Here is a 26,628-nt window from a genome sequence, read left to right as displayed (position 1 = left end):
AGCATTAACATTTGGATTTAATATTATATTCGATTTAATACACATACATTTTTAAGTTTTAAAATAAAATATAACATGTTAAGATTTCTTAAACGTTAATAATTATGCAATTTCTTTAATATTTCTGAAGATAATTTTGATAATTTAAATTTCCCTTTTAAAACATTTTTATTTTTAAAACATGTTATATTCATTTTTACGTTTTTAAAAATAAATTCAACTTAATTAAAATAATTTTAATTTACCCCTAGGATTATTGGAATATTAAAAGAAAGAATGAATCTTACTTAATAGCCCTAACAACCCTACTATTAAAGGATTCTAATAATTTTAATAGCTCCAACAATCCTACTATAACAGAATTCTAATGATCTTAAGAGCCCTAACAACCCTAATATTAATAGAAGAATTCTAATGATTTTACTTAATAGCCTTAACAACCCTACTTCCTGATTAACTAAAATTATTCGAGATTTGAGGAACCTATCTCTAATCATCACCTCACCTAATCATGTATATATTTTAGTCACGTGCCCTAACCGCGTACCCTAACCGTACTCTTCAGGCCAGTTGAACCTACCTTTCGTTGATCCTGGCCACTTTCTTTCTCGATCTCTAATCAGAGATCGAAGAAGGAGATAATTACTCCTTCTTTTGCCGGATAATTACCGGCAAAAGAGCGTGAAATATTTACGCTCATTTAGTAACGATCGTTCGATTTCACGATCGTTCGTTAAATATTGAATATAACTTTATTTTAACTGAAATAAAGCCAAATTACTACAAATTTCTATAAATTATATTTTATAGTAAAATATAAAATTAATATGTGTATTTATCATATTACAAATTATTTAATTAATTAATCATTTGGCTTTATATTAAGTTAAAGTAAAGTTTAAAAACAATATCTACAAACAAATTCTACGATGGATGAGCTATGAGCAATTAGAAGATAAGTGCGTATTATAAGAATAAATTAGCATCAAAAATTGATAAAATTGGTAATTGTTAATGCGTGTCCTTTATTTAATAAATTAGACAAAATCTTTACAAAAAAATCTTTTCTTAATCTCTTCTTTTTTTAATTAATATTTCAATATATTTTCGCAATAGATGCAAAGCATAAGTTCGAAAGAACTTATTAAAATTATTTAATTTAATTGAATTAATTTAATTTAATTATTTAATTTAATTTATTTAATTTAATCCATCCTAGCTCATCCATTTTAAGGCAACGGATTTATCTACAATCTACAATCTACATCTACATCTACATCTACATCTACATCTACATCTGCAATCTCTACGAATCTGTTACCTTAAAGTTAAATAAAAGTTTTTTTCACTCACCGGCACTGATGCGCAACAGCGGAGTTGTTGTTATCGAAGCTAGTTGTCTGTAACATACAAATATAAAATTCATTTATAATAATGCTCACAAAATGCAATTAATATTTAAAAAAATTTTTATCGCGCGGAATTTTATATCCCATGTGTAAAATAATAAGCAGATAAACACGTATGGAAAAATTTTATAAATTTTTGAAACCGTTTTTTAAATAGAAAATTTTATATGACTTTTATAAAAATCTTTCTCTTTAATTCATTTAAATAATAAGATCGAATTATTGTTCGTTTATAACAAGTTAACGATTTATAACAATTAACATATAAATAATAGATATTCACCATCAGGTTGCTCCGCCGATGTAAGATGCCTCTCCCAGGCCTCCTCCTCCTCTCATGTTGTTGGCGCGCGATAACGACACTCCCGCACTCGCGAGCGATATTTTTATATCGCTATTTCCGCTATTTTACGCGCGATACTTAACGGTGTCCGCACTATTTCGGTACAATAAAAAATTTTCTATTTGATCGCGCGATGTATATACTTAATATGTATATACTTTAAACGGCACTCCCGGTTTCAGTACGAGCGAAAATCCCATTTCACTTACGAGAATCAGCTTCGAGTCAACAGGTCGGGAATGCAACGATACAACGAGCAAGGACTAAGCCCAAACCGGAAAGAAGACGAAGCGATTAACGGAAATAGAGGAAAATGAAATTCACCAACTCTTTTTCGCGCATAATTATCCTATCTCGTATCGAACCTGGACTCGCTAAGCACGATTTCAGGTGCTCCGCCCGGACATATTATGCCTCCCGCGGTTGCTATATGCTACACCAGGCTAGTAGACGGCAAAAGAAGAGGATACCCACATTTTTTAAATGCTAACATTCAGCAATTTAGAAAATGGGGAGGCAACCCCTTTTACCGAGCGAAAATCGTGCCTAGGGGAATCCACTCGACTCCTCGACAGGGTTAACACACGCAGTGCGTATGGCTGTAGACGAGCAAAGAGAAGGGACCCATTGACGACCATTCCGAGCAATCGATCAAGTTCTAACTAATTCGGGCCGAATCACTTGACGAAGCACGAAGCACGAAGCGCGAGTGTACGTTGTATAGTAACGTGTGCAAACTCGAAACATCCCAGTTAGTTGGCATCGGAAGTAGAGACTCGTGACAATAAATGAAATTGGGATTTTATATGAAAAAGTCCAAAAGTTCCGCGAAAACGCGACAACGCGAGAATACTGCAACGCGAAAACGCGGTAACGAAGCGCTTGCCGTCCGCGGCACGTTGACGGCACCGACGACGCGAAAGGGTACTTAGCTTCCCATTCAGGCACCTTAAAATTTATCATAAATAGAAAAATTTAAGATAAACCTCAAGGCACCATCCAAGTACTAAGCCCTCCCACCGCGACAAGGTGTACCCCATGGGAGGGTTATATTATATATAATTTTATATATAATATAATACATAATTTGAAATTTATTTTGTAATATAGTACATAAATTTAAATTCGCAAATATAAATAATAAATAAAAATATAAAAGATAAAAGAAAATCTATTATATAAAGCAATGTTCAAAATAATTGATTTTAAAACTAATTATTTTTAAAACTAATTATTATATTTTAATATTATAAATTTCGTAATTACAAAATAATTTATATTTCTTAGATATAAACTTTTAGGAATATGATAAATAAAAAAATTTCTATTTTTTTTATACATGAAATATTTAAATAAATATATTAATATGAAATGTTTTATAAAATATAAGAAGTAACTGAAAATATTAATTAATAAAAAATTTTATAAATGTTTTATAAATATTTTAAAATAAAATGGAATATTTTTTTCGGCATACGCTGACGTTCGTGCACTCGTAAATAATAACGCGATTTAAGGTGCACAAGAATTTTAATAAACCGCGAGTAACATACAAGAATTCAGAATAATCGTAAAATGGATCACAAATAGACGCGCGTCCGCACAGCTTGACAGCTGGGCTCAGATTCTTTGACAGTCGTTGTTTATAACAATATCTTGACATCGCGCGCGGAAACGACCTTCTTCGAAAGAATTCAACGGGTGACGAATACAGCGGGACGGGACGCGGGGACGCAACAATATAACAAATAATGAATGTGATAAATAATTTATATTAATGACTTACATCATATTTCATTGGTCCATCCATTTCCAAAATCTCCTTTTTTTTTTGCTTTCTTCGCTTTTTCCTCGTGGCACTTCAATCCTCGTTGCACTCATTTGAATTCCTCGTTGCACTTACATTCATTCACGAAAAGTTCCTCGTTGCACTTGCAATTGTGTTCAGAGAAAGAATTTGATAATATATGATACGTCTCACATCACTACTCAAGATATTCACTGCTCAAGAGCCACTGAGCGAATGATCGTAAGTCAGAAACATTACCGCGGTACTGTTTATATCGCCAAGGTTGACTATGTAAAGAAAGAATTTGATAATATGTGAAACGTCTCTCACGTCACTACTCAAGATCACTGTGCGAATGATAATAAAGCCGTGTAACATATTAACAATAGCGCGATACTGTTTATCAAGGTCGAACACGGTGTTATTGATAATTCTCTCGTTGCCGAAATATTTTCTGTAATATAAAATATTCGTGCGCGGAATATTAAATTATAGAAGCATTTTAATTTATTGATTAAGATTAATTGATTATTTATTAAACTATTCATCATGAAGTCTTTCGTTATACTAATTATTTGCATCTATAATTCGATTGTTTTACTTCGTGTTCTTTCACAATCCCCCCCCAAATTATATTTAGATTGTCAAGTAAAATGATAAAGTAACACGGATGGAATATATTTGTGACTCTAAGTATTAAAATAATAATTATTGTCCGTAAAGATTGCAAACATCGATGTGATTATTTAATATGTTGGATTCCTATCACATTAAATCGATTCTCGATTAAATTGTATATTAATATACAATTTAATCGAGAATCGATAAAATGATAGGAATACAAAATATTAAATAATCACTTCGATCATTGTGATCTTTACGGACAATAATTATTATTTTAATACTTAGAGTCACAAATATATTCCATCCGTGTTACTTTATCACTCTACTTGACAATCTAAATATAATTTGGGGGGGGGGAGGGATTCTGAGAAAACACGAAGTAAAACAATCGAATTACAGATGCAAATAATTAACGTAACGAAATGCTCCGTGATAAATTGTTTAATTAATAATCAATAAATTAAAGTATTTCTGTTATTTAATATATTTCGCGTTAGTGTATATTTTATAATATATAAAATATTTCAACGAATTGTCGATAACACGGTGTTCGACTTTGGCAATATAAAATATAAACAGTAGCACACTATACGTTACGGCTTTGTCATCATTCGCGCGGTGACTCTCGAGTAGTAAGGTAGTGGTGAGAAACGCTTCGTATATTGTAATTTTTCTACTAAATACGATTACGATTAGTATCGAAACATAATTTGCTATAAATATTAATAATTAAAAATTAATTAACTTTTGATAAACGACATGAAACTGTATCGCAACGATAAATATTTATCGAATCGTAATCAATCATTACTGCGAATAAAAATTGAAATAGGGGATACATGAAAGATGACAAGAGAATTAAATATATTATGATCTTTTGATCATCGATGCTTATTATAATATTTCTTTAACAATATTAGAATTAAATATATTTCTTGTTTAATTAACCAGGATTGAGAAAATTTAAAGCATTGGTCGAAATATATTTAATTCTAATATTGTTAAAGAAATATTATAATAAGCATTGATGATCAAAAGATCATAATATATTTAATTCTCTTGTCCCCTTTCATGTATTCCCTGTTTCAATTTTTATTCGCAGTAATGAATGATTACGATTCGATAAATATTTATCGTTGCGATACAGTTTCATGTTTATCAAAAGTTAATTAATTTTTAATTATTAATATTTATAGCAAATTATGTTTCGATACTAATCATAATCGTGTTTAGTACAAAAATTACAATATACGAAGCGTTTCTCATCACTACTTTATTACTCGAGAGTCACCGTGCGAATGATGACAAAGCCGTGATATGTATAGCGCGCTTGCTATACGTCGCCAAGGCCAAACATGATATTATTGATAATTCTCTGCCGAAATATTTTACGTACTACATAAACACGCGGAATTTTAAATTATAGAGGTATTTTATTTTAAATTAATTATTAAACGATTGATATATCACGGAACCTTTTGTTATGCTAATGATTTGAATTTATTCGATTGTTTTACCGCGTTTTTCCGAAGTCAAATTTTATAATATTTAGTTTTGCATTTTAAAAGACTGACTTAGAGCGAACTAAATAAATAAATAAATGATGTTGAGAAAAAGAAAAAGAAGACACATAAATAAATAAATAAATAATAGCGTGAAAAGAGAGAACATACTAATATTGTTATATAATAAATTATTATTAATTAAATTATTTATATTTTTATTTATATTATTTATATTATCAGAGGGACATATGTGTTACCCTCTGAGAACATTCGTGGACATTGGTTTTGTAGTTCATGTCCACGTTTTTAGTGTCCACAGAGGGAGTATCGCTTCCAGGGATCATCTAAAAACGGGTCATGACATCTCTCAGTCTTCTCTCTGCATAAATCCCCATAGAATACGTAATAATAGCAGAGAGAAGACTGAGAGATGTCATGGCCTGTTTTTAGGTGGTCCCTGAAAGCGATACTCTCTCTATGGACATTGAAAACGTGGACATGAACTACAAAGCCAATGTCCATGAATGTTCTCAGAGGGTAATATATAATGTGCACAATTTCTGGTTTTGTTCCGTGCTATGTGCACGAAATGCCGGTAGCACCAGAGTATAACAATCATTATTTTGAAAATAATATATAAATATGATAAATAATAATTTTTATAAAAATAATTTTTATAAATTACTTACCTATATGTGTATGTATGTGTGCCCATACGTTGTCCAAATGATTTTAAATATAAGAATAGACTATATGAATATCGGCATATGTTACCGCCGGCATAGCTCTCAGGTTCATGAGAGTACTGAAACCTCCTCACCTGGCAAATGCCTTCGTTAAGGCGGAGATACAGGGGAGGAAAAATTGAGGAGGAAAAATTTTTTTATTTATTTTTATTTTTTTTAATAGAGTTTTTAAACAGAGAATATAATACATATAAAAAATATATATTACATAATTATAATATATACAACGTAAATTATAATTAATTTGCAATTACATAAAAAACACATTACAAAATATTAAATTATGTAATATAAAAATAATTACATTACAAATATATATATTACAAAATTTAATGCAGAATATATAAAATACAATGCATTAGAAATATGTATTACAAAATATAATACAAATTTAATATAAACTGTAATATTAAACTTAATACAAAATAAAATTTATTACACGAAAGTGTCCAAAGTATACGTATAATATAAAATTTACTAAAAATTTTTACGTAGACCAGACAAGACTGATTAATGATGATTAATTACACGATATATATTATTAATAATCGACATAGAATAATAGAATTTAATTAGTTTTATATAAATAACGTATAAACGTAAATAATCATGATCAAAAGAGTCATTAATAAAATTATTGATCGTTTCTTCGATTGTAAAAGAAAGTATTTGCATTACTGACGCATTTTGTGTAGAGGAATCCTTATCAAAGGAAATATTCAAAATGAAAAGATAGAATAAACTTCGAAATCAACAATTAAGTTACTAAATAAATCGCGATTTAAAATTCGCGAGAAAACGCGGCGAATAAATAAATCGACAATAATCGGAATATTCGATTGCGAGATACGCATAATTTTTATAATATGATAATCGAAACCATCAATAGACACGCGTGCGATATAATTATTATCACACAAATGTTGACAGACGAAGATATTTTAGCAAACATTTGTGATCCGTATTGTTTATGAACATAAAATTTATTGTCCGATTTATTTGCGATTAATACGCGACTTTATACGAATTTCACGATTGAGAATAAAATACATATCTTATTTCGCGCATGATTAGCTGAATAAGAAGAAATGAGCTCTATAAGTTTTAAAATATAATTAAAAATCGCGTTGTGGTCACGTTTAATAGAAAATAACGGAACGAATGATTTTCAAAGTCCCTTTAATAATCGATATAATAGTAGAGTTTAATAAGATTAAAATAATGTAAAGAATCACGATTAAAACAGTCATTAATATAGTTATCAATCGTCTTTAAATTATAGAAGAAAATATTTGCACTACCAGCACGAACTATTAAAAACAATATTCAAAGACGTGAAAAGATAAACAAAGCTTTAATGTATAAGTCAACGATTAAATTATAAGATAAATCGCGATTTAAAATTCCCGAAAAAACGCGACGAATAAATATAATGATCGAAGCTCTCAATAGACACGAGCGCGATATAATTATTATCACGAAAGTATAAAAAATCAAAAATATTGCAACAATCATTTGAGGTCTGTAATGTTTGTGAATATACAATTCACCGACCGATTTACTTACGAATTTTTAAGATAAATCGCGATTTAAAATTCGCGATAAACCGCGACGAATAAATAAATCGATAATATTCAAAATATTCAATTGCAGATACGCGAGTGACATACCGGTAATATCCGATAAAAAGAGGAACGATCTTAAAAATGGAGAACGATTAACATCTTGTTTCTACATCAGATTTCGCAAGATCAATCTGCGAAGAAAAGTTAAGTGATCCATTGAACGTCGGGAATTTCACTGTAGGAGGGAACGAATCCTGGATCTTCCGGACTATTCCCGATAGCAATGATTTCAGTATTAAATCAAAGACAAATATCCCTCGTCATTATTTTCAATTCGCGAAATTGATATTCACGTCAGAAAACATGTTCTTCCATTACTAAGAAATATATTTCTTTACTGAAAATTAAATGGATATAACCTTTATTATCGAAATGTGATTACGAACGATTATATTTATAAATAATAAAATACATGCATTATTGGAGTTTGTGTTAAATGTGCGAACACATAATTTGGGGTACCGTCGCGCGCGAGACGAATCGAACCCGATAACAGCAAGATTTAAAAAATTTCAATTCGAATAGTGTTCAAAATAAAATAAATGAAATAATTTTAAATATATAATTAATTCTAGATTAATTATCTAGATTCTTATTCTTGTAACGTTTAAATTAATAATATATTTTTCTTTTAATCAATATCTTACTGATATAGGGGTACCCATTCGATTCGTCTCTTTTTAAGTACTCGCACATTTTATGTAACATTCATGTATAATTTCGCGTATATATAATATATTATATTAACAAAAATTATAAAAATATTTTGGATACGTTAATTTGTGCATGTATTTTAAATAATTTTTTCAAATTAATTAACAATTAATAAAATATATTCGTTCATAATCATTTTTATCATAAAAATTAATAAAAATTAATTAAATTATGAAATTATTATGAAATTAAAATTTATACACAACGCTATATCCATATTTAATCTACTATTAAATCTTTCTGGCATTATATAGACAATAATGATACCAATCCTAATAATGAAGAACATTTTTTAACGAACAAAAGATACATTTCTCTCATCTAAATATATATTATTTAAATTAATTTGACGTTAAAGAAGCGTATCGTCGTTGAATTACTATCGAAATCATTGCTTTCGGAAATTGCCAGGAAAACCTGGGATTAGTTCCAATCTTACAATAAAAATTCCCAATTTTTAACAGGGCACCGAACTAGACGTCGCGAATGGATCTCACAAGAACCGGTGAGAAATAATTCTCCATGATGAAAATCGTTTCGACTCCTCGGCGGTACGAGCCACGCAACTTTCATTAACGTTTATTTAACGGAAAGAACAACGATAACACTTTTATTAAAACGACGATCTCGTCTAAGAATGCGAAAAGAACGCGGGAAAAACACAATGATTTCGCAACCGTAATTTATTAATTTATTTATGAATATTTTCCGATACGAAATTCGTAAGTACAAATATAACTGAAAAAACAAATTATTAAATTCATAATAATTAACTCGCGATTCTATAATATCGAAGGTAATCGTTAAATTTTGTGAAGCTAATATTTAATCGTTGACCTATCACATCGAATCTTCACACTCTTATTCGTTAATTCTTTATATTTAATTAGCAATATTTAGAAATATTATCTGACGAGAGGGACAGCGATAAAAATCTTTTGTTAAAACGATAATTTTGTATAAGAACGTATTAAAAATTTTATATTTGATCGCGCGATGTATATACTTAATATGTATACCTATACATTAGACGGCACTCCCGGTTTCGGTACGAGCGAAAATCCCATTTCACTTACAAGAATCAACTTCGAGCCAACCGGTCGGGATTGCAACGATACAACGAGCAAGGACTAAGCCCAAACCGGAAAGAAGACGAAACGATTGACGGAAATAGAGGAAAATGAAGTTCACCAACTCTTTTTCGCGCATAATTATCCTATCTCGTATCGAACCTGGACCCGCTAAGCACGATTTCAGGTGCTCCGCCCGGACATATTATGCCTCCCGCGGTTGCTATATGCTACACCAGGCTAGTAGACGGCAAAAGAAGAGGATACCCACATTTTTTAAATGCTTACATTCAGCAATTTAGAAAATGGGGAGGCAACCCCTTTTACCGAGCGAAAATCGTGCCTAGGGGAATCCACTCGACTCCTCGACAGGGTTAACACACGCAGTGCGTGTGGCTGTAGACGAGCAAAGAGAAGGGACCCATTGACGACCATTCCGAGCAATCGATCGAGTTCTAACTAATTCGGGCCGAATCACTCGACGAAGCACGAAGCAAGAGTGTACGTTGCATAGCAACGTGTGCAAACTCGAAACATCCCAGTTAGTTGGCATCGGAAGTAGAGACTCGTGACAATAAATGAAATTGGGATTTTATATGAAAAGTCCAAAAGTTCCGCGAAAACGCGACGACGCGAGAATACTACAACGCGAAAACGCGGTAACGAAGCGCTTGCCGTCCGCGGCACGTTGACGGCACCGACGACGCGAAAGGGTACTTAGCTTCCCATTCAGGCACCTTAAGATTTATCATAAATAGAAAAATTTAAGATAAACCTCAAGGCACCATCCAAGTACTAAGCCCTCCCACCGCGACAAGGTGTACCCCATGGGAGGGTTATATTATATATAATTTTATATATAATATAATACATAATTTGAAATTTATTTTGTAATATAGTACATAAATTTAAATTCGCAAATATAAACGATAAATAAAAATATAAAGGATAAGAGAACATCTATTATACAAAGCAATGTTCAAAATAATTGATTTTAAACCTAATTATTGCGCGCAATTAATTTTTACATTTTTACTTTTAAATAGATATATTTTAATATTATAAACTACGTAATTACAAAATAATTTATATTTCTTAGATATAAACTTTTAAAAATATGATAAATAAAAAAATTTCTATTTTTTTATATATGAAATATTTAAATAAATATATTAATTTGAAATGTTTTATAAAATATAAAAGTATCTGAAAATATTACTTAATAAACAATTTTATAAATGTTTTAATTATTTTAAAATAAAATGGAATATTTTTTAGAAGTATATGTATTATATATGTTACAATTTAAAATCACTATTAAATCACAATCAAAGAAATAAAACGAAACGAGAAATATGTATATTTTGAATATATATATTATTGATAAATAATTTATATATTGTTGCGTCCGCGGAACGCGGTATATATCGAACGCGATATATATCGAACGCGCGCGACACAATCGGCATACGCTGACGCTCGTGCACTCGTAAATAATAACGCGATTTAAGGTGCACAAGAATTTTAGAATAAATCGCGAGTAACATACAAGAATTCAGAATAATCGTAAAACGGATCACAAATAGACGCGCGTCCGCACAACTTGACAGCTGGGCTTAGACTCTCTGACAGTCGTTGTTTATAACAATATCTTGACAACGCGCGCGAAAACGATCTTCTTCGAAAGAATTCAACGGGTGACGAATACATTCAGCGGGACGGGACGCGGGGACGCAACAATATAATAAATAATGAATGTGATAATTAATTTATATTAATGACTTACATCATATCTTATTGATCCATCCACTTCCAAAACCTCCTTTTTTCTTTTGCTTCCTTCGCTCTTTTCTCGTGGCACTTTAATCCTCGTTGCACTTACACTTATTCACGAAAAGTTCCTCGTTGCACTTGCAATTGTGTTTAGAGAAAGAATTTAATATATGGAACGTCTCACATCACTACTTCACTGCTCAAGAGCCACTGAGCGAATGATCGTAAGTCAGAAACATTACCGCGGTACTGTTTATATCGCCAAGGTTGACTATGTAAAGGAAGAATTTGATAATATATGGAACGTCTCACATCACTACTTCACTGCTCAAGAGCCACTGAGCGAATGATCGTAAGTCAAGAACATTACCGCGGTACTGTTTATATCGCCAGGGTCGACTATGTAAAGAAAGAATTTGATAATATATGAAACGTCACTACTTTATTGCTCAAGCTTACTGTGCGAATGACCGTAAGTCAGAAACATTACCGCGGTACTGTTTATATCGCCAAGTTCGACTTATACTACGTTATTGTTATAATTCGTCGTTGAAATCTTCTATGAGTTATTGCCGATTAAGAAAATTTAAAGCATTGGTTGAAATTTATTTAATTCTAATAGATATCGTTAAGGAAATTATTATAATAAGCATTAATAATCGAAAGATCATAACAAAATTAATTCTTTTATCCCCTTTTATGTATCCCCTGTTTCAATTTTTATTCGCAGTAATTAATGATTGCGATGCGATAAAGATTTATCGTTGTGATACAGTTTCATGTCGTTTATTATAAGTCAATTAATTTTTAATTATTAATAATTATATCAAGTCATGTTTCGATGCTAATCGTAATCGTGTTTAGAAAAATATTCGACAATATGCGAAGCAAAATATGTAGTATAATTATAATATAATTTATAAATTAATGATGCTATTAACATCAAATAAATATATATTCGAATTTATTCAAATATTTTCAATAATACGGATAATTTGATGTTGCATGAGAGCATTATAACACACACGCTTGGACTTACAATAATATTATATATATGGAAAGAAAGAGAAAGGAAAGTTCGGAGAGTAAGATAATTTTTCGAAAAATGAAGATATTGCAAGATATATTTTCCATTTTTCGAGACTTTTATTCAAGATTTATTCTCTATTGTGAGTGTTATAAATAACTTTTACACATAGTTTTGTTATAATTTTCATAATAACTTGATATACATAATAAATTGTTATACAGAATATATACATAGAATATTTTATTATATTACACGAAAATATCAGAAATGCGTACAATGTAAAATTTATTAGAAATTTTTAGATTGGCGTATATAGCTGATATAATCTATCGCAATCAAAAGAATCACTAATAAATAAATTTATTGATTATGTCTTTCAATTAAGAAAGAGTACCCGGAATTTTAATGTATTTTGTAAGGTTTTCTAAAAGAAATATTATCGCGAAAAGATAAACTAAGTTTCGATGTTACCCAATGATTAAATGAGAAAAAAAATCGCGATTTAAATTTCACGAATATACATGACAAATAAATAAATTGACAGTAATAGTAATATTTAATTATAATCCGTGTAATTTTTATAATAATCGCAACACAACGTGCGCACACGCAATATAATTATTATCGTTTTATATGATAATAAAAAAAGTATCAAGTAATTAATTTTTCTGTTGCATTTAACAGTTAATACTTAGCAATAAAACGATAATTTATTTTATTTGTTATTTTTATTGTGATTTTTATAAGAATAATTATTTCTTTAACGATACTTAAAGATTAAGTGTATTTTATTCGATGTTTTATCATTCAACTTTTTAACAATCTAAATACAATTCAAATTATTATTAATTTTAATTCTTGTCACACACTTCTATTTTTAAATCAATATGTCAAAAATTAAATTCAAATATAATCAATTAATATTCTTATAGATCTATTCTTTATAAAACTCAAAATAATTTATTTTGTAAAACTAATTATTACGCGCAATCAATTTTTTTATCTTTTAAAAGAGATTTATCTCTGATATTAATACTTTAAATGTAAAACTAGCAAAGAAATGTTTCTTTATTATAAATTTTTGAAAAATATAATTATATAAAGAGAGTATGTTAATTTTCATATATGAAATATTTAAATAATTATATTATTTTAAAAATATTTTATAAAATATTAAAATATTTATATATAAAAATATTAATTAATAACAAAAATAATTAATAACAAAAATATTATAAATGCTTTATTATAGACACTTTAAATGTGTTAAAATAAAACCTGGAATATTTTATACATGCATTATATTACGTGATTTTTAGAGCGAATTATATATACCATTGAGAAAATGAAAAAATAATAAGCAATATGTCTATTTTCAAATTAATATATATTGTTGCGTCCGCGGAACGATATGTATCGAACGCGCGCGACACAATTGATCGGCACACGCTCGCACTCGCGCACTCGAAAATAATAATACGGTTCTTTGAAACACAAGAACCACGAAACATAGAACCACGAGAAACATACAAGAACTCAGATAATTCGTAAAACGAAACACAGATTTTAACGCGCGACCGCTCAGCTTGACAGCTGGGCTCAGACTCAGCTGACCGTCGTTGATGTTAAATAACCTCTTAACAACGCGCGCGGAGACGATCTTCTTCCATCGACGTACTTCCCGACAGAATAACGGATGGCGTATACATCCGCAGGAACGAGACGCGGGGACGCAACAATATAAATAATAAATAATTTTTATAAATTACTCACCGCATATCTCTCTGGCTGCTTCAGGCTCTCTCACTGTTCTCTGGCTGTCCGATTCTTTTCCAGATATCCTTCTCCTTTCTTCATCCTTTGCTTGCACCTTCACAGCACTCATGTTCACTCGCGAACAAACAATTAATTATATTTAGTCATATGTAGAAATGATTGCGAGACACTTTGCACGGCACTCCCGATCACGGAATAATTACGAGAGACGCACTTTAATATATTGTATAAGGGATAGAGAAGTACGATTCGCTCGACGTTTTTATGAAATCAAATTAAATACTAATTCATTACAAATGTTGTTTTCATTATTGATATATATATGCAATACATGTATATTAATACGAATTATAGGATTGAAAGTTTAATAAAATTGAAAGTCATGATACAATAATTGTTTAATTAATAATTAATTTGAGAATATACGACGTATTTCGCACTACGATCTTTACTGCTCGAGTGTTGCCGTGTGAATGATACCAAGACCGTATATGACTAGCGCGCTATTGTTTACATCGTCAAGGCCGAACACCGTGTTATTGTCCGTTCGTCATATCGAAATATATTGTATTATATATTATATTTTATATTATAATATAATATAATATAAATATGTTAAAGTACGTAAAATATTTCGATGACGAACAGATAATAATACCGATCTTGGCGTAAACAATACATATTTATATTATATTATATTATATTATATTATATTATATTTTACGTATTTTGATACAGCAAATAATTTGTCGATATTGATCGCGATCACGTCTAGAAAAGGATTTAACGGAGCGCCTTGTACTACTATTTTACTCTTTGAGTGTCGTCGCGCGAATAATAATAGAGCCGAGAAAATTAGTCCGAAAGACCGTGTTATTATTATTTTTTTATCGAAACATTTTTCAAGACTATGGCATGTAAACATTAGCGCGCTATTGTTTACGCCGCCAAGGTCGGTGTTATTGTCTTGTTCGTCATCGAAATATTTTATGTATTTTAACACACACACACACACACACACACACACACACACACCCACACACACACCCACACCCACCCACCCACCCACACACCCACCCACACACACACACACACACACACACACACACACACACACACACACACACACGTATATATATATACATATACATATGGAATATATTAAAGTATATAGAAGTACTTTAGATTATATAGATTTTTTAATTATATGATTATTTATTAAAAGATTGTATGATGTATCATGGAGCCTTACATTATATTAATTGTTTAGATCCACGATTCAATTATTTTACTGTGCGTCCTTATAATCCGAATTATATTTCAATGATTGAAAAATAAAACAATAAAACGTCGCAGACACATTATATTCGACTCTATAAATATCTATAAATATTAAAGAAATAATTTCTGCTCGTAAAAATCGATTTCATATCGAAATAATAATTTATTATTTTAGATTTCTGTTACTATATATATATATATATATATATATATATATATATATATATATATATATATATATATATATATATGATTCTTATTATAATTAATTAAATGAATAAATTACGAAATATGCGATTCGAGAATTTTCGTCGCGGTATGTATATAGATATTAATTATGTGTTATTTATAAAAGTTAATTAATTATATTGTTATAATAAATAATTTTCCGATGTTAATCGCGATCGTATCTAGAAAAGAAATTTAACGGCGTATCACTATATTACTCGTTAGAAAATATTAGACAATAACATATGAAATTATATAAATCGTTTCACAATCGACATGCAGATATTACAATACTATCTGTATCTCATTTATATAATTTCATATGTTATTGTCTAATATTTTCTCTAATGTGTTATGTTAATTATATTGTTTCAATTTTTAATCACGGTAATGAATGATTGCGATTCGATAAAGATTTATAGTTGCGATACAGTTTTATGTCGTGAATTAATTTTTAATTAATTAATTTATATTAATATTTAAAGTAAATTATGTTTCGATACTAATCGTAATCGTGTTTAGTAAAAAAATTACAATACAATACGAAACGTTTCTCACCACTACTTTATTACTCGAGAGTCACCGTGCGAATGCTGACAAAGCCGAAACATAGCGCGCTACTGTTTATATTTTATATTGCCAAAGTCGAACACCGTGTTATCAATAATTCGTTGCCAAAATATTTTATATATTATAAAATGTACATTAACGCGGAATATTAAATTAATGAAGTATTTTAATTTATTGATTAAAATTGATTATTTATTAAACAATTTATCCTTTCATTATGCTAATTATTTGCATCTATAATTCGATTGATTTACTTCGTGTTCTCTCACAATCCAAATTACATTTAGATTGTCAAATAGAACGATAAAGTAACACGGATGAAATATATTTGTGACTCTAAATATTATAATAATAATTATTGTCCGTAAAAATCGCAATGATCGAAGTAATTATTTAATATTTTGGATTTCTATCATTTAATCGATTTTCGATTAAATTGTATATTGTTTAATAACAAGGATTGAGAAAATTAAAACATTGGTCGAAATATAGTTAATTCTAATATTAAAGCTTTAACATAGCGCGCTACTGTTTATTTTTTGTATTGCCAAAGTCGAACACCGTGTTATCGATAATTCGTTGCCGAAATATTTTATATATTATAAAATATACGCTAACGCGGAATATTAAATTATAGAAGTATTTTCATTAATTAATTAAAATTGATTATTTATTAAATAACTTATCACGGAACCTTTCCTTATGCTAATTATTTGAATTTATTCGATTATTTTCAAAGTCAAATTCTATAATATTTAGTTTTGCATTTTAGAAGACTGACTTAGAGCGAGCTAAATAAATAAATAAATAAAAAATAAATAAATGATGTTGAGAAGAAAAAGAACACACATAAATAAATAATAGCGTGGAAAGAGAGAACATACTAATATTTTTATAATATAATAAATAACATACTAATATTTTTATAATATAATAAATTATTATTAATTAAATTATTTATATTTTTATTTATATTATTTATATTATCAGAGAGACATATATGTTACCCTCTGAGAACATTCGTGGACATTGGCTTTGTAGTTCACGTTTTTAATGTCCACAGAGGGAGTCCATAGAGGGAGTAAAATTGCATCCATTGCCATTTAAATGGCATTTAAATAGCCTATTTAAATGCTTATATTTGACGGCAATTGTAGATTTATATATTGCAACAATTGTATATAAGTAAAGCCGAAGGAAAGAAAGAAAAGAATTATTCCTAAAATAATTGAAATTAAAATCTTTTAATGGCGTAATTGATTACGTCGTTTGAATTTCGTTTACGCAATAGCTTTTACAATACTGTCATTGAAAAAATTTGTATATGAATTATTTATATAAATTTTTAAATGTATAACTCTCATATCTCACATCAGACGATTTTTGGCGTGCTTTTGGTATAGCAACCAATGTGTACCAGAAGGACGCCAAAAATCGCCTATCATGTTTTGCATGTATATTTTGCTTTTTGAAATATTAAACAGTTCCGTGCTTCATCTGTCTTCGTCGTTTTCTTGATATATGTTTTTAACCTGATTTGTTTACACAGCAAATTAATAATATTAGGATATTTCATGCAAATTAAAAGGAGCTCATAAGAATTGGTTTTTTCGTAAGATAGAGATTATATTAGAGATTAATTTAAAAATTACAAATTATATATTACTTTTTGTTAAAATAAAAAATTTGAATTTATAATTTCTAAATTATAGAATCGCTTTTGTTGATTGCTATTATTTCTTTTTTAGTCTACTTATCTATTTATTCGTGTCAAAGAATTGTCTCTAAAGAACATGACGAGATCGAAACAATGTCCTCGAGAACGGTATCAATAATACTATTTTTACTTGTATTCATATTGAATGGCTGCAATTTTAGCAAGCTCGTCAAAATACGCACTCGTCAAAGCGGCGACGAGCATGTTTACTCCACCGCAATTCATTATAATCCTTTGAAAGATTCGAATGTCACTGTTGATCCCCATTGCGACTGCAGCTCGTCCGGTTTTGGAGTGATGAGGATCCCGTATAACTGTGCCGTAAGCATATGTGGCAAATTATACGTGGATTTATCATCCGCTTGCGTTAGATGCAGCATGTGTACGGTCGTCGCCGAGGAGGTTCGCCTAAGGATCAGTTTTAGATTTCTTTATATTTACAGTCATTTACATTACAAACATTTTTATTAACACACAAATGTGTAGTAAAATATTAAAATATAATATAAATATAAGAATTTAATCTTGGATTAAAAAAGATACATTTTTTTCTACAATTTACTTTCAGATTAATCAAACTCTGCTGGAGATTCACAATATGATGGCGCCTGACGACTGGTTGAATGATACGGAAGCCGTGCTTGTTCTGAGAACTATCTGCAATCACTCTTTTCAACAGTAAATGCTTTATTTCTTCATTGTGTAATTTTTTGCGTAGCATGCTTATTTACTAACGTAACGCGAATTTTGAAATTCTTACAGTTATAGTTTGCGAGAAATTGATGGTCAGCGATTTATTTCCGTTCCATTACCGGGCGATAAGCTCGTTGCTTCATCCGCCGATGGATTGTGGGAGAAAAAGTGAGATTTTATAAAAAAAATTATACTTAGCTTAGGAAGAATTTAATTTTTATAAAAAAAAGAAAATTTCGTTAAATTTTCTATATTATAGAATCGATATATATTAATTATTTTATCATAAAATAATCCTCTGATTTTGTTACGATACTACAATCATAAAATTCTCTAGTTTAAAAGATATGTGTCACGAGTATCTTGACGAAATACAAGAGCTGCGATTATACAAAAATTGGAGGAAATGGTGCGAAGATGACGAATATATTCTCAATCTAGAAAATATTCTTTGCAGGTGTAATGCATATTCTCTTAATTTAAAATTCTTTTTCTTTAATTCTTATTTGTTTTTCTAGTTTATTAAGTGATTAATTAAATGCATCTGAGGAACAAATGAAAATTAAAATTTTTTATATTTCCTACAGAAACGAAATCAGCAGTCTACGAGATTGTAGAGGTATAAACAGTATACACAAACGACAAGGGCCTATGAAGATTGTCAATGCTCATGTGAAGATTCTAGCCAAATATAATAATCATAATTGATCATAGATTCATATCATGTATATTTTTGATATATTATTTAAAAAATCATATATAAAATATTATACACACATGTAATATTATACACATTAATAATCGGCATAATATTTATAATTATAACTTAAATAAAAGAAATTTATTGTATAATAATAATTTTAAATTCCACCAAGAGACGCGATGTATCACGCGATGTGAAGCATTATTTTGACGTGAGCTGAAGAATTATCTTGAAATATGATAGACATCGCAATAATTATTTTCATAGTAAAATTAGATTTCTATAACGCTTAAAAGATTTTGAGACGACAAAAGGACAATTAATTGTGAAACGGAAAGGCCCGGGTTCTAAGGATGGTTTCCACATTAGAAGTCGGCGGAATTTTCTCGGTCAATCTTAATTTCCTTTTGGATAAGCCCGAGAAGGAAGACCAAAACGCTCTTTTAGGCCCTACCGATCTTCGTCGTACGTGGAAACGCGGCTCCAGACCCGGGTCTCTCGATTTTTCAGGGGATGTTTCGCGCTCTTGAAAACCGACGAACGACTGTACTTGGCGAGCTTGATTCTGCAACATGGTCAAATACGTGGAATCGTCGCCACGCAATCTATTGATTAGAAGAGCAGCATGAGAATGAAGATGAGGGTTGGGGCAATCGTGATCACGACGACGATGATGATGAAAATGAATATGCGGTATCAAATGATGCTCGCGTAGACTGCGCACAATAGTCTTATGCATCTGTTTTCGTTTGTTCCATATCCTCTCGATGATTCCGATGGAAATCGCTATGAGTATACCTGCCGTTAGGAGGAAAAATGCGGAATAAACGTCTGTAAGTCTCGCGCTATGAAAGGCCGCTGATGCCGCACATCGCGGCATCGTCGGCAACATCCGTTCTTGTATTTTGTCCAAGACGCCACGTTCATATATACGTAATATACTGTAAACAAAATTTATGAATATAATATTAAACCTTTTAAATAGATCTTTTTAAGAAAGGATAAGAAAGATACGTGTATTTATAATACTTTTTAAGAAAAGAGATACATGTATTTATATAATAATTTAGTAGTTATAAAGATATAAATCATTAAGAAATGCATTTCTATAAATTTATGGATTATTTTAATAATCTATAAATATAATTTTTTAATATATATCAAAAATCTATAAATATATTTTAATAATTTTTTTCCTCGTATAAAATGTGTTTTAAAATATGGCATAAATTTGATAATTTTATTCATTTTATATATGTACTTGAGATTGATGATCTTCCTGTATGGACAACTTTTGGCCATAGGAAGTGCGACGACTGTAAGCGTTTGTGGAAGTAATAGCTCTTTCAAGATACATCGCTCTTGTATAAAAGTTGTTCTGAGAGCTCGTCGTGCGAGAGTCGCGCTGACAAAGAATCCGTATCGTCCTTTAACAGCTTTCATAAGTCCGGTTCTTGTTTCCAAGCGAGATTCGCGACTATTGAATGCCTTTATATACAATTGACGGAGATTACTGTCGTTTGCATTCTAAAAGATGAACGATATAATATGTGAATGATAATACCAATATATCTGAAATAAGTTTTTTAAGCAAAATTTTTTAAACTCTTTTACAGATTTCTACAGAAGAATTTTCGACAAATTAGAATATCTTTCAAAAACTTCTTGACATTTGATAAATAATATGTGTGCATTTTGTGTAAAGAAATTATAACCAAGTATAATCAACCGATAATAATAATTATAATACATATTGATTACAATACTCTTATATATGTATCGTCGGCGGCACTGTATCCTAATTTGAAGTTATTAAGGAGAAGATCCGTGATCGATTTGATTCCAGTGACCTGTACCGATAATATGGACGTGATGAAGCCGGCGTAGGCGTTGTACATTACGAGAGAGAATATTAGACTGAATAATAGCAGAGTCTTTCCAGATGGGGTTCGAGGACTCCAAGGTGACCCTAAAACTCCAATCGTTATGAATAAATTTTATGCAATTATGAAATTAATAGATAAATACTAAGCTGATCAACAATTTTTCAAATTAAATAAATAAATGTATATATAAAAAAATTATATTTGTTTATAACTAGATAAATAGCGATATTTTTGTAGATATAGGCAATTCAATATTATAATGCTGTATATTTTTTTAAATGCAAAAAGTGATAAGATTAGTATAATATAATAATGTCTGTAGCGTTTTATAATAAAAAGAGAGAGAAAGAAAAAAAACCTTGCATGCACATGATACTCAAACACCAAAGAGCAGATTCCCCGATTCCAATATATCTTTCCTCCTTATGCAAAATCGCTTTTGTGGCGTAAATAACCGTCGCCATTGCGATTAACATTATAAAATATGTTGCCGCGACGCAGCCGAGCAATCGGTTATCGAACGGTTGCAGAAATATATCCCTCATTGTGCCGGTCTCCAATGGATGATAATAAATGTTTCTCCTGCGTTAGATATTGATTGATAATCGTGCAATAAAAAATTACTTTAGAAGTATGTATAAGTATTATATATATAGTTATACTTATAAAGTTTCAAATATCTTTTGCTATTTAATAAGCATTTTTATTTGTTTCATGCTTTTTTAAAATTTATTATTATAACAAAAATGAAAAAAAAAAACTAAATTTTAATTTTTAAAATGTTTTTTATTTATGCATTTGCATTGCTTTGAATTTAAAATATAAATGTAATTTAAATATAAATGTAAATTATAATTCTAATTTTTTCTCTATATCACCAGGAAAGAGAATATTTGCATCGAATATATTTACATCATAAGAAATGAAAATAAGTTTGAAATAAATTTTTGATGTAGCTTATTTGCCAGTCAATTGATGCTTTCAATTTTACTTAAAACTTTTACTGACATGTAACGTATCAGAGGATGACTAAATGTCATTTCCGTCCAACGTTCCTCATCATTCGACGTTATGTATCCCAAACCAATGTCAACGGTACCTGCCACAACATCACCGAGAAGATGGCTCCATACTTTGTTAGTTAATGTACCAAGCTTTTCATGCGGTATCAATTCGATACTGCAAAAATGTTTATTTTTAATTCAACATTAGATTAAAATTCCAAAGTAGATTACATTCATTTGTTTGTTTTGTTTTGCAACGGATTATTCTGAACTTTGATTTATTTTTTCGAAAATTTTATTTCTTTTCCATGATACTTATTGTCAAAAATTAAAAATAATTTATGTTGAAAAAATATATGAGAAAATAGACTGATATGATTGACTATTTTTAAAAATTTGTACGCGATATGGTGTGAATTTGAATGTTTTTAAAAAATATTTGCATTTTATACTAAAATGTTTTTTAAAAAACTTCTTGAATATGTGTATTTTGTGTAAAAAAATTGTACTTGAATATAATCAAGTGATAGTGATAATTATGTTAAATAGTTTAAGTACTCTTTTACCTGGCATTTACGCTGTTGGTAACAATAGTAGCAAAGTCCAAAAGCGGTGCGATATCATTAGCAGTAGCTTCTGTCTCTGCAATATCTGTCTGCCCGTCATTGGTTCCATTCAATATACCAAAAATAATAGGAAGACCCCTAAAATCGCTTCTTAGCTTCACGTTTATTGGCGGTTTGAGGGTGTGAGAATCCGGATTCCAGAAACCGAGATATCGGACAATGAGACTCGTATTGTCAGAATGACGTATTTTATAAGTATGCATCAAATAAAACGATACTGAACGATTCTCTAAAGTGGCGTAGCTTAGATTGATCGTGACGTTTTCGACATTACGTCGTTTCGATGGTCCCGTAAATTCGAAACGATCGCCGTAATGTCGAAAAGATCGACATATCCTGTAATAAAATTTACTTGATCATTATTTAATTTAAATTAGTTATAATTAATAATTTAAATTAATTAATCATTAAATAATAATTTAATTATTAATATTATCATAGTATAGTGTAACGTAACTTGTTTAAAAAAAGAAAAATGGAAAAAAGATTTATATTCCACTTTAATAATTTAAATTAAAAAGCTTTAGCATTTTTGTAAAGTTTACATAAATGAAACATGTTCAAATGTGAAAATTTCGTAGGTATTAAAATAAACGATACTTTACGATTCAGTATGATGTAATACGAGCAAAAACAATTAATATGTTTAAATAAACGAATAATTTCATTTCATAAATCATATTTTACACACAATACGTATATTTTAGGCCTTTATATATACATGTCTTACTTATCTCGATATTTCTGTGCATATTTCCAAGAGACGGCATCATTTAATAGTGGCGAAGTAGCTATGACTACATCACTATCGATACCAATATTTAAGTCTCGAAGAATCGTGTCGATAGTTGAGTCAGTGTTTCTTGTAGTCACCATAAGCCAGGAGATATAATAGTTAAATAGAAATTTTTGAGATGCCTGTCGAAACATTGGCTCTGATTGATAAAAGTTTATTACTTAATATCACAAGATTGAAGAAAAGTTTATCAATTAGTGTAATTTTTTATAAAATTGTTTTCATAAAGTAGTTACTAAGATGTCAATAATTTTGGAGTTTTAACTCTAAATTTTAAGAAAGAAGTATTAAAAAGACATTTTTCAATAATTTTTGTATACATATTCTATTTTTAAATTGTTAATTTAATTTGGAAGATATTAAATTTAAAATAAAACAATACAGAGATTATAATAATTGAAAAAAATATATATTATATATAAGAAACATATTAGTATAAAAAATAAAGAATCTAAAATAAAATTGACAACAAAGATAAAATGGCGATATGTGATCGACCTAATTCTATCGTGAAACAGAATTATTGATTATGAAATGTTTGATATCTAGAAAGTTGAAGCATAATCATATTAATTCCTCTGTAGGGAATAATTCAGTGACCGTAAAAGAATTGTTTTATCGTGTCATTATTAAAGTCGCTTGCGATTATTACACCATTGAAAATTGATAACATAAACTAATTTTTTTGCTAACACAAATATTTAATATATTTATACAATATTTTTATAGAAGATTAAACATTTTTAATATTAAATATTTTAAACAGTTCTTGATTTTTTTGCAAGTATAAAATTCTTTTTTAACGATAATTAAACATTCTTGTCACTGCATAATTTCTTAATATTTAGGATTAACAATTTATGAATATTTTTAATTTTTTACAAATTGTATCAAATATGAATATTATATTACAAATATACGCGTATACTCACGCACACATACGCGCGCGCGAACAAATATAAAAATTAACTTGTAATTAATTTCAAATACTAATAATTTTAATATCTGCAAAAATAAGCTTTATAAAATACAGAATGAGAGATAAATCTATATAAAATTGTAATAAAAGAAATTGTAGTCACACGAAATCTATATAACAATAAAAGATTCTTTTTAATTATATATATATATATTTTTTTAATTTTATATATATATATATATATAAACTATTTAGATTGTTAAAAAAATGTATAAATTACACAATCTTATGTAATGTATAATAAAAGAAGTTTTTAATGTGTATTTATTTAATTTATCTTGAAAATGTACGTTTCCGACTTTTTTTAAATATGTATAAATATTAAAGTCGTACCATTTGAATAATATTATCAGGCGATGTTAAATTGAGTCCGTCCAAGAGTACAATAGAACCGATGCGGTGAGTTGGAATCGTAAGAGCTTCTGGTATATTTGGATTTGTTGCCGATTGTAAAGACACACTGATGCCCTTTTCACCAAAGCACTCGATCAACGGCCGGACATAACTAAGGGCACAATCTACATTCGCTCGCAATCAATTAAATCTATTTTTATTCGATATTTAATTGATAATACGATTCGAATGCTTCGTCTTCCAACTCTATGGATTCTTTTGAAAAATATAGCGGACATTTTACCCAAGAATTTTTTTCATACATATTATTTCTTTAAAAGCATTTTGTTTAAATTGATTAAATTTTTTAATTTTCAACACGCGGTACGCGTTAATTATTAACTTGTAAACAGAGATAAAAAAATTAAAGAATCTGTCCGATTTATTTTTCGCTTACCAGAGATAAAAATAATTCTATTGTCGGCTGTTAACTCATAGGTAATTTTCCTTTCTTTTAAAATTTAACTATTAAGAAAAAATTACTTACTAAATGGGCTGATATTATCGAAAAGAACCACTTGATCCCAAGACCGCCATTCGGCGTATTCTAATACTAATTGTAGTGTCAATGGTGATGTGAAAATGCAAGGTTTCGCGACAATGTGAGTCACCATTAATATCATTAGCATAAACTTTGTTTTTTTAAACACAATCGACATTATTCAAATCTGAAAAATTAATAAGAATATTGTTACATTTAAAATGGATTAAAAATTTGTTTTTTATCGCGCACTGACTTTAATAAATAAATAAACAATGTTATACACGACATTATTAAATCTGAATAATGCAATACTCTGAATTCCGATTAAATATGATTGTAGGTACGCTATTTGATTGGTTAATTTTATTACTGATAACAGATGGTTTCAAGAATGTAAAAGTATAACAATCGTGATGTGCTATCGCTTGTCGAGACTCGTCCAATTTTTAATTCATCATCCGAATACCGCGTCGATACAAACGTCAACTAGATGATGAATTTTTGACGACGAGAAGAAAGAAAGCTTGACGTTAATTGCTATAACGATAAAAAAAGCAAAAATAACTCATGATTTCGTGCACGTCACTTCTGATCGAGCAGGTGTAGTCCTCTCTTTCTTAATCCCTTAAATTATCTTTCTATTTTTTTAAATTCTATAGGATTGATTTATACAGAGTAATATGTATAATAGTAAGAATAAAGATATTTTACGATATTGATCAATAATATAGTTTTATTTGTATATTACAAGATTTTTTTTCATGAAAATTTAATCTTTTTCTCTAATGAAAAGAAAATTTTTTTTAAGTGATTTAGATTTTTTGTAACATATTTTATAATAATTCTAGTTTATAAAAAGAATAG

General features: G+C 29.2%; 2 protein-coding genes across 3 annotated transcripts; one reads left to right on the top strand and one right to left on the bottom strand.

Annotated features, from left to right (window-relative positions):
• The first annotated feature begins 17,980 nt into the window (after positions 1-17,980).
• Positions 17,981-19,719, top strand: LOC145975911 (uncharacterized). 2 transcript variants are annotated; one of them, XM_083106687.1, is made up of 7 exons: positions 17,981-18,095; positions 18,232-18,308; positions 18,362-18,602; positions 18,769-18,878; positions 18,963-19,061; positions 19,231-19,350; positions 19,481-19,719. In XM_083106687.1, the coding sequence occupies exons 2-7, from the start codon at positions 18,277-18,279 to the stop codon at positions 19,599-19,601; spliced, it is 723 nt and encodes a 240-aa protein (XP_082962813.1). In that variant the 5' UTR covers positions 17,981-18,095; positions 18,232-18,276; the 3' UTR covers positions 19,602-19,719. The 2 variants fall into 2 exon arrangements, with proteins under 2 accessions (XP_082962813.1, XP_082962806.1); XM_083106680.1 differs by having other exon boundaries at positions 18,232-18,602.
• A 130-nt stretch (positions 19,720-19,849) lies between these two features.
• On the bottom strand, positions 19,850-25,939 carry LOC145975903 (glutamate receptor 1). Its single transcript, XM_083106666.1, has 9 exons — positions 25,768-25,939; positions 25,221-25,405; positions 23,843-24,030; positions 23,053-23,448; positions 22,491-22,661; positions 21,841-22,064; positions 21,363-21,565; positions 20,858-21,123; positions 19,850-20,537 (listed from the first exon to the last, which is right to left on the bottom strand). Exons 1-9 carry the CDS (start codon positions 25,937-25,939, stop codon positions 19,916-19,918), a joined length of 2,427 nt encoding a protein of 808 aa, XP_082962792.1. The 3' UTR covers positions 19,850-19,915.
• Positions 25,940-26,628: the final 689 nt, after the last annotated feature.

This window comes from Camponotus vicinus, unplaced genomic scaffold (genome assembly GCF_025532165.1).
Source record: "Camponotus vicinus isolate PSW18456_S1 unplaced genomic scaffold, iyCamVici1.0 SCAF_1, whole genome shotgun sequence".
NCBI classification, from domain to species: Eukaryota; Metazoa; Arthropoda; class Insecta; order Hymenoptera; family Formicidae; genus Camponotus; species Camponotus vicinus.
Note: the sequence above shows the minus strand (reverse complement) of the source record. Positions and strands in the feature narration are given on the sequence as shown.